Here is a 14,585-nt window from a genome sequence, read left to right as displayed (position 1 = left end):
CGCTGCTGTTTTGTTCCTTAAGTTTTTCCTTTGTTCCTATACTCCTCAGATGAGTGAAATCATTTGGTATTTCTCTTTCTCTGCTTGGCTTATTTCACTGAGCATAATACTCTCCAGCTCCATCCATGTTGCTGCAAATGGTTGGATTTTTCCACTTCTTATGGCTGAGTAGTATTCCATTGTGTATATGTATCACATCTTCTTTATCCATTCATCTACCAATGGACATTTAGGTTGCTTCCAATTCTTGGCTATTGTAAATAGTGCTTCGATAAACATAGGGGTGCATCTGTCTTTCTCTAACTTGATTGCTGCGTTCTTAGGGAAAATTCCTAGGAGTCAAATTCCTGGGTCAAATGGCAGGTCTGTTTTGAGCATTTTGATGAACCTCCATACTGCTTTCCACAATGGTTGAACTAATTTACATTCCCACCAGCAGTGTAGGAGGGTTCCCCTTTCTCCACAGCCTCGCCAACATTTGTTGTTGTTTGTCTTTTGGATGGCAGCCATCCTTACTGGTGTGAGGTGATACCTCATTGTACTTTTAATTTGCATTTCTCTGATAATTAGCGATGTGGAGCATCTTTTCATGTGTCTGTTGGCCATCTGTATTTCTTTTTTAAAAAACTCTCTGTTCAGTTCCTCTGCCCAATTATAATTGGGTAATTTGTTTTTTGTTTGTTGAGGTGTGTGAGCTCTTTATATATTCTGGACGTCAAGCCTTTATCGGATCTGTCATTTTCAAATATATTCTCCCATACTTTAGGGTTCCTTTTTGTTCTATTGATGGTGTCTTTCGCTGTACAGAAGCTTTTCAGCTTAATGTAGTCCCACTTGCTCATTTTTGCTGTTGTTTTCCTTGCCCGGGGAGATATGTTCAAGAAGAGGTCACTCATGTTTATGTCTAAGAGGTTTTTGCCTATGTTTTCTTCCAAGAGCTTAATGGTTTCATGACTTACATTCAGGTCTTTGATCCATTTTGAGTTTACCTTTGTATATGGGGTTAGACAATGGTCCAGTTTCATTCTCCTACATGTAGCTGTCCAGTTTTGCCAGCACCATCTGTTGAAGAGACTGTCATTTTGCCATTGTATGTCCATGGCTCCTTTATCAAATATTAATTGACCATATATGTTTGGGTTAATTTCTGGAGTCTCTAATCTGTTCCACTGGCCTGTGGCTCTGTTCTTTTGCCAGTACCAAATTGTCTTGATTACTATGGCTTTGTAGTAGAGCTTGAAGTTGGGGAGTGAGATCCCCCCTACTTTATTCTTCTTTTTCAGGATTGCTTTGGCTATTCGGGGTCTTTGGTGTTTCCATATGAATTTTTGAATTATTTGTTCCAATTCATTGATGAATGTTGCTGGTAATTTGAGAGGGATTGCATCAAATCTGTATATTGCTTTGGGAAGGATATACATTTTGACAATATTAATTCTTCCAAGCCATGAGCAGGGGATGAGTTTCCATTTTTTAGTGTCCCCTTTAATTTCTGTTAAGAGTGACTTGTAGTTTTCAGAGTATAAGTCTTTCACTTCTTTGGTTAGGTTTATTCCTAGGTATTTTATTCTTTTTGATGCAATGGTGAATGGAATTGTTTTCCTGATTTCTCTTTCTATTGATTCATTGTTAGTGTATAGGAAAGCTACAGATTTCTGTGTGTTAATTTTGTATCCTGCAACTTTGCTGTATTCCGATATCAGTTTTAGTAGTTTTGGAGTGGACTCTTTAGGGTTTTTTATGTACAGTATCATATCATCTGCAAATAGTGACAGTTTAACTTCTTCTTTACCAATCTGGATTCCTTGTATTTCTTTGTTTTGTCTGATTGCCGTGGCTAGGACCTCCAGTACTATGTTAAATAACAGTGGGGAGAGTGGGCATCCCTGTCTGGTTCCCGATCTCAGAGGAAATGCTTTCAGCTTCTCGCTGTTCAGTATAATGCTGGCTGTGGGTTTATCATATATGGCCTTTATTATGTTGAGGTACTTGCCCTCTATACCCATTTTGCTGAGAGTTTTTATCATGAATGGATGTTGAATTTTGTCAAATGCTTTTTCAGCATCTATGAAGATGATCATGTGGTTTTTGTCTTTCTTTTTGTTGATGTGGTGGATGATGTTGATGGATTTTCGAATGTTGTACCATCCTTGCATCCCTGGGATGAATCCCACTTGGTCATGGTGTATGATCCTTTTGATATACTGTTTAATTCTGTTTGCTAATATATTATTGAGTATTTTTGCATCTACATTCATCAGGGGTATTGGTCTGTAATTTTATTTTTTGGTGGTGTCTTTGCCTGGTTTTGTTATTAGGGTGATGTTGGCTTCATAGAATGAGTTTGGAAGTATTCCCTCTTCTTCTATTTTCCCTCTTCTCAATTTTGTTTATTTCTTCTCTGATCTTCATTATGTCCCTCCTTCTGCTGACTTTAGGCCTCCTTTGTTCTTCTTTTTCCAGTTTTAATAATTGTGATGTTAGACTATTCATTTGGGATTGTTCTTCCTTCTTCAAGTGTGCCTGGATTGCTATATACTTTCCTCTTAAGACTGCTTTCGCTGCGTCCCACAGAAGTTGTGGCTTAGTGTTGTTGTTCTCATTTCTTTCTATATATTCCTTGATCTCTATTTTGATTTGTTCATTGATCCATTGATTATTTAGTAGCATGTTGTTAAGCCTCCATGTGTTTGTGAGACTTTTTTTTTCTTTGTAGAATTTATTTCTACTTTTATACCTTTGTGGTCTGAAAAATTGGTTGGTAGAGTTTCAATATTTTGGAGTTTACTGAGGCACTTTTTGTGAGCTAGTATGTGGTCTATTCTGGAGAATGTTCCATGTGCACTTGAGAAGAATGTATGTCCTGTTGCTTTTGGATGTAGTGTTCTATAGATGTCTTTTAGGTCCATGTGTTCTAGTGTGTTGTTCAGTGCCTGTGTGTCCTTACCTATTTTCTGCCCGGTGGATCTATCCTTTGGGGTGAGTGGTGTGTTGAAGTCTCCTGAAATGAATGCATTGCAGTCTATTTCCCTCCTTAGTTCTGTTAGTATTTGCTTCACATATGCTGGTGCTCCTGTATTGGGTGCATATATATTTAGAATGGTTATATCCTCTTGTTGGACTGAGCCCTTTATCATTATGTAGTATCCTTCTTTATCTCTTGTTACTTTCTTTGTTTTGAAGTCTATTTTGTCTGATCTTAGTACTGCAACCCCTGCTTTCTTCTCACTGTTGTTTGCCTGAAATATGTTTTTCCATCCCTTGACTTTTAGTCTATGCTTGTCTTTGGGTTTAAGGTGAGTTTCTTGTAAGCAGCATATAGATGGGTCTTGCTTTTTTATCCATTCTATTACTCTGTGTCTTTTGATTGGTGCGTTCCGTCCCTTTACATTTAGGGTGACTATTGAGAGATATGTACTTATTGCCATTGCAGGCTTTAGATTTGTGGTTACCAAAGGTTCAAGGTTAGCTTCTTTAGTATCTTACTGCCTAACTTAGCTCGCTTATTGTGCTGTTATATACACTGTCTGGAGATTCTTTTCTTCTCTCCCTTCTTATTCCTCCTCCTCAATTCTTCATATGTTGTGTGTTTTGTTCTGTGCTCTTTTTAGGGGTGCTCCCATCTAGAGCATTCCCTGTAGGATGCCCTGTAGAGGTGGTTTGTGGGAAGCAAATTCCCTCAGCTTTTCCTTGTCTGGGAATTGTTTAATCCTGCCATCATATTTAAGTGATAGTCATGCTGGTTACAGTGTCCTTGGTTCAAGGCCCTTTTGTTTCATTGCATTAAGTATATCATGCCATTCTCTTCTGGCCTGTAGGGTTTCTGTCGAGCAGTCTGATGTTCGCCTGATTGGTTTTCCTTTATAGGTGACCTTTTTCTCTCTAGCTGCCTTTAAAACTCTTTCCTTGTCCTTGATCCTTGCCATTTTAATTACTATGTGTCTTGGTGTTGTCCTCCTTGGATCCTTTCTGTTGGGGGTTCTCTGTAATTCCATGATCTGTTCGATTATTTCCTCCCCCAGTTTGGGCAAGTTTTCAGCAATTATTTCTTCAAAGAGACTTTCTATACCTTTTCCTCTTTCTTCTTCTTCTGGTATCCCTATAATACGAATATTATTCCTTTTGGCTTGGTCACATAGTTCTCTTAGTGTTGTTTCATTCCTGGAGATCCTTTTATCTCTCTCTATGTCAGCTTCTATACATTCCTGTTCTCTGGCTTCTAGTCCTTCAATGGCCTCTTGCATCTTATCCATTCTGCTTATAAATCCTTCCAGGGATTGTTTCACTTCTGTGATCTCCTTCCTGACATCTGTGATCTCCCTCCGGACTTCATCCCACTGCTCTTGCATTTTTCTCTGTATCTCATCCCATTGCTCTTGCATTTTTCTCTGCATCTCTGTCAGCATGTTCATGATTTTTATTTTGAATTCTTTTTCAGGAGGACTGGTTAGGTCTGTCTCCTTCTCAGGTGTTGTCTCTGTGATCTTTGTCTGCCTGTAGTTTTGCCTTTTCATGGTGATAGAGATAGTTTGCAGAGCTGGTACAAGTGACCGCTGGAAGAGCTTCCCTTTTTGTTGGTTTGTGGCCTTCCTCTCCTGGGAGAATAGCGACCTCTAGTGGCTTGTGCTGGGCAGCTGTGCGCAGACAGCCTTCTGCTTCCTGCCCGGTTGCTATAGGGTTTATCTCCGCTGTTGCTGTGTTCGTGGCCTGCCTGGGGCTGCTCCTCCAAAATGGTGGAGCCCCGTTGGAGGGGGAGCGGCCGGGAGGCTATTTATCTCCATAAGGGGCCTCTGTGCTCCCTGCTGTTCAGGGGTTAGAGTGCCCAGAGATCCCCAGATTCCCTGCCTCTGGTCTAAGTGACCTGTCCTGCCCCTTTAAGACTTCCAAAAAGCACTCTCCAAACCAAAATAACAACAGCAACAATGAGAGAGGGAACAGAAAAAAAAGAAAAAAAAAAAGGAAAAAGCTCGCGATTTTTTTTGTCCTTAGGCGCCGGTCTCAGGCACCTGCTCACTGGTCCTGCTGCCCTTCCTCCCTAGCACCAGGGTCCCTGTCCCTTCAAGGTTTCCAAAAAGCACCCGCCCACCGGTCCCGCAGGGAAAAATGCGCGATATTCTTTGTCCTCAGGCGCCTTTCCCAGGCACCCGCTCACAAGTCCCGCCACCCTGCCTCCCTAGCACTGGGGTCCCTGTCCCTTTAAAGCTTCCAAAAAGCACTCGCCAAAAAGAGAAAAAAAAAAGGTGGGGGAATGCGCGATTTCCTCCGTCCTCAGGCGCTGGTCTCAGGCACCCTCCCACCGGTCCCATAGGGAAAAATGCGCTATATTCTTTATCCTCAGGCGCCGGTCCCAGGCACCCGCTCACCGGTCCCACCACCCTGCCTCCCTAGCAATGGGGTCCCTGTCCCTTTAAGGCTTCCAAAATGCACTTGCAAAAAAAAAAAACTGCTTCGGTTTCTTTCCACCTGCCGGGAACCGGGGGGAGGTGCGCTCGGGTCCCGCCAGGCTGGGGCTTGTATCTTATCCCCTTCGCAAGGCGCTGGGTTCTTGCAGGTATGGATGTGGTCTGGATGTTGTCCTGTGTCCTGTGGTCTCTATTTTAGGAAGATTTTTCTTTGTTATATTTTCATAGCTCTATGTGTTTTGGGGAGGAGATTTCCACTGCTCTACTCACACCACCATCCTGGCTCTGCCCCCGGAGCTAGAAGATATTTTGCTCAGTGAAATAAGACAGGCGGAGAAAGACAAGTATCAAAGTTTTCACTTATCAGTGGAGTAAAATAACAAAGAAAAAGCTGAAGGAGCAAAACAGCAGCAGAGTCAAAGAACCCAAGAATTGACTAACAGTTTCCAAAGGGCAAGGGACTGGGGAGTATGGATGGGAAGGGAGTGATAAGGTGGGGGGGAAAGAAAGGGGCATTATAATTAGCATGTATTTTATAATGTGGGGGGAGGCACGGGGAGGGCTGTGCAACACAGAGAAGTCAAGTAGTGATTCCAGAGCATCTTACTTCGCTGATGGACAGTGACTCTAATGGGTTTTGGGGGGGAACTTTGTGATATGGGGAGTCTAGTAAACATAATGATCCTCATGTAATTGTAGATTAATGATACCAAAATAAAAACAAAACAAAAAAACAATAGAAATGCTTACAAAAATGGTTAACCAAGTTAAAGATTTGTATACTGAATATTATAATATGTTGATGGAAATGAAGAAAACACAAATAAATGGAAAATATCTCAAGTTCATGGATCAGTCAAATAATGTTAAAATGTCCATTCTACCAAAAGCCATTTGTGGTCTAAGTGAAATCCTGATCAAAATTTCAATGGAATTTTTCACAGAAGTAGAAAACATAATTCTAAAATTTTTATGGAACCACAGAAGACTACCAATAGCCAAAGCATTCCTGAGAAAGAAAAATAATACTGGAGACATCACACTTTCTGATTCCAAACTATACTATAAAGCTGTAATAATAAAAGCAGTATGGCACTGTCACAAAAACAGAAACATAGATTAATAGAACAGAATCAAGAACCCAGTAATAAACTCATGCATATATGGTCAACTAATAATTTTTGAGGGCACCAAAAACACACACTGGGAAGAGGATTATCCCATTGAATATTTCTGGGAAAATTGGATGTCCATGTGCAAAAGAAAAAGTCGAATCCATAAAAATTAACTTGAAATTGATTAAATACTTAAACATAATAACTGAAAATTTTCAACTCCTAGAAGAGAACAGGGGAAAAGCTCTTTCATATTCTCTTGATACTAATTTTTTGTTTGGCTTAGACACCAAAAGTATAGGCAACAAAAGCAAAAATAAACAAGTAGTACTACACCAAACTTAACAGTTTCTGTGCAGCAAAGGAACAGCTGATAAAATGAAAAAAGTAGCATGTGGAATGGGAGAAAATATTTGCAAACCAATGATCTGATTAGTGGTTAATATCCAAAATATTTAAGGAACTCATATAGCTCAACACTAAAGTAGCAATCTGGTTACAAAATGGACAAAGGACCAGAATAGAAATTTTTCAAAGAAAACCTCAAATGGTAGACATGTATATGAAAAGATACACCAAATGTGCAAGCAACAAAGCAAAAATAAACAAGTGAGACTACATCAAACTTAAAAGCTTCTGAACAGCAAAAGAAACAATCATCAAAATATAAATGCAAAATATTTTCAAACCATTCTATCTGATATATGAATAATTCATAAAACTTAAGAGTTAAAAAAGGTGATTAAAAAGTATGCTGAATAACTGAATAGACATTTTTCACAAAGGAGACTTAGAAATGACCAACAGGTACATGAAGAGATGCTCAACATCCCTAATAATCAGGATAATACTTTATCAAGACCAGAATGAGATATCACCTCACACCTGTTAGAATGTCTCTTATCAAAAATGGAAGAAATAAGTATTGGTGAGACTTTAAAGAAAAGAGAACCATGTACACTCTTGGTGAAAATGTAAACTTTTATAGCTGCTATGGACAACAACACAGACGTCCTTCAAAAATTAAAAACAGAACTACCATATGATCCAGCAATCCTGCTTCTGGGTACATATCCAAAGGAAATGGAATCACTCTATTGATAAGATGTGATATACATAATTCAGCCATGAAAAAGCAGGAAATCTTGCCATTTAAGACAACATGGTTAGAACTTGAGGGCATTATGCTGACTGAAACAAGTCAGACAGAGGAAGATAATACTAATACTGTATTGTCTTATTTATGTGTGGATTCTAAAGTAGCTAAACACAGACAAATAGGAGAATGGTGAGTGCCTGGAATTTGGGAGTGGGAGAAATGCAGAGATGCCATTCAAACGGTACAAACTTCCAGTTATAAGATGGATAAATTCTGGGGATCTAATGTATGGTGTGGTAACTATAGTTAACAACACTATATTATATACTAGAAATTTGGTAAGAAAGAAAAAATGAGTATACAGAAGAAGAGTTAATTACAGAAACTATATCCATAAGTAGTGAAGAAAATTCAGTTCCCAGTGTTGCATGTTGAGTTATATCCCCCATAAAGATATATTCAAGTCCTACCATCTGGTATCTGTAAACTTCACCTCATTTGGAAACAGGGTCTTTGCAGATGTAATCAAATTAAGATGAGGTCATATTGGAATGTGGTGAACCTTAATGCAATGACTTCTGTCTTTATAAGAAGGAAGTTTGGACACAGACATTCACAGGAAGGGAGATTGTACCATGTGATGATGGAGGCAGAGATTGGAGTAATGCATCTACAAGTCACGGAATGCAAATGATTGCCAGCAACTACCAGAAGCATGGAACAAGTTCTCATTCAGAGCTTCCAGGAAGAGGCAACCCTAATGACATTCTGATTTTGGCTAGCTTCTAGAAGTGTGAGAAAACAAACTTCTGATATTTTAAGCCACCTGGTTTGTGGTGATTTCTTTTGGCAGCCCTAGGAAACTAATACACCCTAAGTTATATTTGGGTATGAGCAAGAATACAACATCCACTCTAATAGGAAGGAAAGCAGGGAACAGGGATATAAGTATGCATGTAGGCTAGCATATCCAGTTACGATAATAGTGAAATTTCCTCCATTTGTCTCTGTTGGCTGAGAGCAGGGTAGAGAGAAGGCATTGTAGGATTGAGAAAAGAGGACAAGGTGATAAAAATTCGTCTTCAAGAAGAGTAGAGACTTCAATAGATGGGAGAATTTTAATACCATTGCCAAGCATCATAACACTGATGGCTCACTTGCAGTTTGCTACCACCATAAATTTAAATTGAAGATGGTCATCGTGGTTACATGTTGTTCCTCAAGCACATTCAGCTTTTGAAGGTACCACTGTGGAGTAATTGGAGAGCTGAATTTATCTAAAATTAGGGTTTTTCAGCAGATGTCACAAGGAGAGGGGCAAAAGGGAATTGATGTGTGCAGGGAAGTATTTGTGCTGATTCACCATGAACCTGTAAAAACTCTAAAATAGGTAGGGATCTATAATGGGTGAGAACAGAAGTAAACCCATAGTTAAACCATTGATTAGTGATAGTTCAAAGGTGGTACATCATTGGAAGGTCTTAGATGGGTGGAATAATTGTTGGAGTGAAGATGTTAGAAATACCTGAGGCAGTGTTTGGAGAGTGAAATGTTTGAAACTGATTTTGGAGGTTAGGTAATGGAGGTGAGCCACTGAAATAAGATGGGAAATAAGATAACTGGAGAAGACAAAGTCCAAGAATTGATATATTAGGGTATGAGAGTGATTATCTACACAGTAAAATCACCAAAAATTAAGACAAGATTACTGTTAGAGGAAATGCCAGTGGGTCAGACAGAAAATCATGACAAAAGAAAGGAGAGTGACCTGGGAGTCAGCAGATTAATATAATGTGGAAAGGTAGCAGGTGATAAAATCTTATGGCCTGAGATTCAAATCTGGTATTTATAGGGAGCAGAAAAGGAGAATGATTTGGAAATGTCACTGAGGAAACAAGAAAAACACCTGCTGCCCCTCTGGGTCCAGTGATAGGAGGGGTTGTGGGAAGGAATATATCCCCACTTGAAAGAGCCTCAGGAAAAGCAGTGGGTTTGAGAGAGATCCAGGTTTCAAATAGAGCAAGAATGTGTTAGTATCATTCAGAAGAGACAGTGGAGGATATAGAGGGTTTTGATGATGACAACATGTTTCAAAAAGATGATGCCCAAAGGTGACATAATCCTGAATCCTTTGTAATGTAAGAGGGAGGATCATATATAGGAAGCATGAAACTACAAATGTTTTTATAAAAGCACTTGGGAGCTCAATTTTAATTTCTAGATCAAATCATTCTCCTTCTTTTAAACTGTATTGAATTTACTGATTCTAAAAGCAACACATACTCATTGAAAAAATCCAAACACTATAAGAATGTACCATTTGAAAAGGGAAAATAACTGTAATTTTTTAGAATTTTAATTTCTGAGTCAAAGATTTTCTAAATTTTCTTTTCATTATTGAGGTTGTGCACCTTTTCATATATTCACCTGTCAGTCACATTTCTTTTTCTATACATTACCTGTTATATCCTCCAGCTATTTGTATGCCATCTTAATTGTATATTTCTTATAGATTTTATTTATTTTTTTAATTAATTAATTAATTATTTATTTTTATTTATTTTTATTTATTTTTTGAGAGGGCATCTCTCATATTTATTGATCAAATGGTTGTTAACAACAATAAAATTCTGTATAGGGGACTCAATGCTCAATGTACAATCATTAATCCACCCCAAGCCTAATTCTCATCAGTCTCCAATCTTCTGAAGCATAACGAACAAGTTTTTACATGGTGAACAAGTTCTTACATAGTGAATAAGTTCTTACATGGTGAACAGTACAAGGGCAGTCATCACAGAAACTTTCAGTTTTGATCACGCGTTATGAACTATAAACAATCAGGTCAAATATGAATATCCGTTTGATTTTTATACTTGATTTATATGTGAATCCTTATTATTATTATTACTTATTATTATTATTACTATTATTTTTTTAAATAAAATGCTGAAGTGGTAGGTAGATGCAAGATAAAGGTAGAAAACATAGTTTAGTGCTGTAAGAGAGCAAATGTAGATGATCAGGTGTGTACCTGTAGACTAAGTGTTAATCCAAGCTAGACAAGGGCAATAAAACATCCACGGATGCAGAAGATTTCTCTCAAAACAGGGGGGGTGAGGTTCTAGGCCTCACCTCTGTTGATCCCCAATTTCTCACCTGATGGCCCCCTGCGACTGCGCCTGTCTTAGGTTGTTCCTCCCTTGAGGAATCTTACCCGTCTCTGGCTAACTTTTATAAGCTGTTTATATTATATTGTACCACAAGAACTTTCCATTTCTGTAGGTCAAAAATTGTTGAATATCGACAATCTCATGTGGTTCAACTTAATACGCATGGATATTAGCTAGTTGCTTGAAGTCGGTATGGTCTATCTTATCCTAATTGTTGCGTTACTTTAAGTAATTTTCTTTTTTAGCTCATACCTAGAACTTTTTAGAATTTTTTTTAAAGACATATAGTTGATATACAATGTTATATTGGTTTGAAGTACACAATACAATGGTTCAACAGTTACCCACATAAGTAAATCCTCATCGAAGTAATATTCTTTTAGAGGAGATTGGCTTTAAAAATAAAGGACAACATTAAAAGATGCAGCCACCAAAGCCTGCAGAAAGAGTTATTTAATTCTATAAAAATAATGTTTTATCATCCACTTAATGACTGCTTAAAAAATCAGCTCACAATATTTTCCTTTATTGGAAATAATGTCTCCCTTTATATCAGAACAATTGAATGATCTAATTTTCCTTACATAGGAAATTAACTATAATAAAGTAGTATAATAAAGTCTTACTATGTTGTATCCTGCTTTACATTTGAAGTGCCTTTACACACATTAATTACTTCCCTTATTCCCTAAAATAAGATGTAGTTATAAGTCACATACTCAGAAAGTTATAATGGTTAAAAGTACTCAGAAAGATAGACTGGTGAGACATACAACTATTTTGTGAAAGAGTCTGGACTAGCTAAATCTCAAAGCAAAACAACCAAGATTTTGATGAGTATTTCATACCTGTGCTTAAAATACTTATAATCTATAAATAAAATTACTATGAGAGAAACATTATTTACATTTTACAATGTAAATATTTAGCTAAATTGAGCCTAGTAGTCATTAAAAACACTAAAAAGTACTAAAAAGAGGACTTATAGTCTTGGAAGAGACATTTCCCCTGCCTATATGTTGTCAGGACTTTAGCATTGTAAGTTCAAACTGGTAATGTTTGAGTAATGACATCATAAACGGACTGTGAACAGAAAATTAAAGGGGAAAGACAGAGTAATTGTATTTTATAGTACACGGATGCTTCTGAAATTTATTCCAAAATTGTAGCTGTGTTCACACACAATATTTTACTGCTTGAATTTAAAAAATCAGTTTTTCATTGACTGAATCAATCTGGTTGTTTAACAAACACCTAATTGTTTGATATAAGCATATTTGAACAGTTTTGAGCATGTATGTGTACACATGGGACATATATATATATAGTAATTGTATATACATTATATATATATGTATACAAATATACATTATATTTGTGTGAAAAAATTATATGGGCTGAAATGAAAACACTATAAACATTCTTCTGTGTAAAGGTAACTGTAATCATACATTTTCTTCACATTGAGGCTTTTCTCCCTAAAAACTATTATATGTTCACAGTGATTTTACTCAAAATAACTTGTATATAGTTTATTCTTAGATGTATAAATTAAGCAAAGATAAAATGTCTATTAAAATAGTACAAAGAAGTCTGAGAAATAGTTTCTATTCTCCCCAAACCATATGGAGTTTGTTAGAACAAGTTATCAAGCATTACTTTGTAGGAAATTTTCAAATGTGAACTTGTCATTGTATGAAATGTAAACTCAGTAAGTAGCTAAGGATGTGCACAGGCACAACTGCTTTTTATGTGATCTTGATAATAGAAGGTGAACATTGTTTCGGCTACTGGAAGAGAAGCAATTCATTAGTTATTCTAATTTTTTTTGACTTCTTTTGTCATTAAATTTTTCTTTATTTTTGAAAGGTTATATTTATTATATCATACTTACCCTATTTTACAAAATGGAAAGAAAATGTGATCAAAGACACCAAATTAGTTTCACTTGAGCAATACTATGCAGTATATATCAGAACCCTTCCATCAGCCAAACTAAGTTCACAAGCCTGTCAAATAGTATTACTTTCTGGAGGAATTCATGCAAAGCCATTTAATTTTTAAGTCAAAAAAAGGACCACCATCATATAAAAGAATAAACGAATATCAACTATGTATAAAGAAACTTGAGAAATTTTCCTTCCCTCTAATCCAGCAATTCCACTCCTAGGAATGCTTCCTAAGGAACTTATTATTTCAGCACAAAGCCATGCATTATAGTTTTACACAAAATATTACAATTTGGAAATACTCGTGATGTCCAAGATTAAGGAATATTTTAAGTAAATCACTATATTAAAACTCCATGAGGGGGAAGGAAGTATAACACAGAGATGACAAGTAGTGATTCTATAGCATCTTACTAGGCTTATGGACAGTGACTGTAATGGGGTATGTAGTGGGGACTTAATAATAGGGGGAGTCTAGAAGCCATAATGTTGTTCATGTAATTGTACATTAATGATAGCAAAATAAAAATAACAAAATAAATAAATAAATAAATAAATAAATAAAACTCCACAAAGATAGGAATCATGTCTATTTTGCTCATCACTGTATCCCCAACATTCGCATGAAGAAAACCAGGAACATAAAACTTTATGTACGGTGCGATATCTATTATATCAAAACAAATACATTTATTATTAATTGAATGGAAGTTAATACATCAAAATGGTAATCATTGGGTTATGGATAATTTTATGTTTTCATATAATGTTTTACATTTAAAATTCTAATATATGTATATGTTAAGAGGCAAACAAGCAATATGTAATCATATATGCATATGGAGGTTTGATCCAATATGGCAGCATACTAAGAGCCTCAACTCAACTGTCACATACACAGGGACACAGAAAAATAAATTTTTCAAAGGGCAATTATAATAAAAGTAAAGGAAGTACATCTGCTAATATTACATAGTCCACCAAATGGAGAGGAAATGGATGGAAATCTCTCTGGGATCATAGGTGATGGTGAGCATCATTATATTCTACTTACATCTTGATAGCACAGAGGTGATCAGGATCTGAGCACACTAGCCAGCCTGCTACATCAGCAAGCCCCATAAACCTGGCCCAAACCATCTCCAGATGTCCCACAAAGGTGACCACAATGCCCACACCTGCCTTAGCTCCAGACACCCCATAATGGCTGCACCAGTGCTGCACACAATGGGACACCGCAAGCCTGCACCTACTTCAGCTCTAGTCATCATACCAGGGAACTCCCAGAATGGAGTGCCCCAGGAATATCCAGACAATGCCCACTTCTGCTCCAGCCAACCCATCCTGCCAGGGCACCCCTCACACAGAGCACCCTGGTATACCCCAGCACCTGCTTGAGCTCCAGCCACTGCTTCAGGGCACTGTTTTCAAAAGGCACCATGGTACCCTGGCCCACCCCAAGTTTGGTTCCAGGAGTCCCACAAGAGCTGGCCCTGTTCAGAGAACCTGGGACCCCTTGGTTCCCACTCTAATCACCCAACCAGGGTGGCTCAGTTGCAAGGAGCCAAGTAAAGCTAGCCCATGGCCACTACAGTTCCAGCCAGACAGCCAAAGCCACCAGACTGACACAGACTACACAAGGCATGTTCTTACACAAGGGCACACCTGTAAGTCTGGTTAAAGTAGCTGTTTCACCTAATTCATAGAAAAAACACAGAAGGATAAACAAAAAAGAGATAGAGGAATATGCTGAAAATGAAAGACCATGTTAAAACAAGAAAAAGAGGAAAACAAAAGAGTTAAGCAATCTAACTGATAAGGAGTTTGATTCAATGGTCGTAAAGATA

General features: G+C 37.5%; 1 protein-coding gene across 1 annotated transcript in view; it reads right to left on the bottom strand.

Moving 5' to 3' along the window:
- Window positions 1-14,179, bottom strand: part of CYLC1 (cylicin 1) — a 74,681-nt gene extending 60,502 nt beyond the window's left edge. The window contains 2 exon segments of the mRNA XM_037004824.1: window positions 13,793-13,956; window positions 14,012-14,179. Coding sequence (XP_036860719.1) covers window positions 13,793-13,956; window positions 14,012-14,179 — 332 coding nt within the window.
- Window positions 14,180-14,585: the final 406 nt, after the last annotated feature.

The sequence above is a fragment of the Manis javanica genome, chromosome X (genome assembly GCF_040802235.1).
Source record: "Manis javanica isolate MJ-LG chromosome X, MJ_LKY, whole genome shotgun sequence".
Classification (NCBI taxonomy): Eukaryota; Metazoa; Chordata; class Mammalia; order Pholidota; family Manidae; genus Manis; species Manis javanica.
The sequence above is the reverse complement of the archived record's forward strand: the minus strand, read 5'-3'. Positions and strand labels throughout refer to the sequence as shown.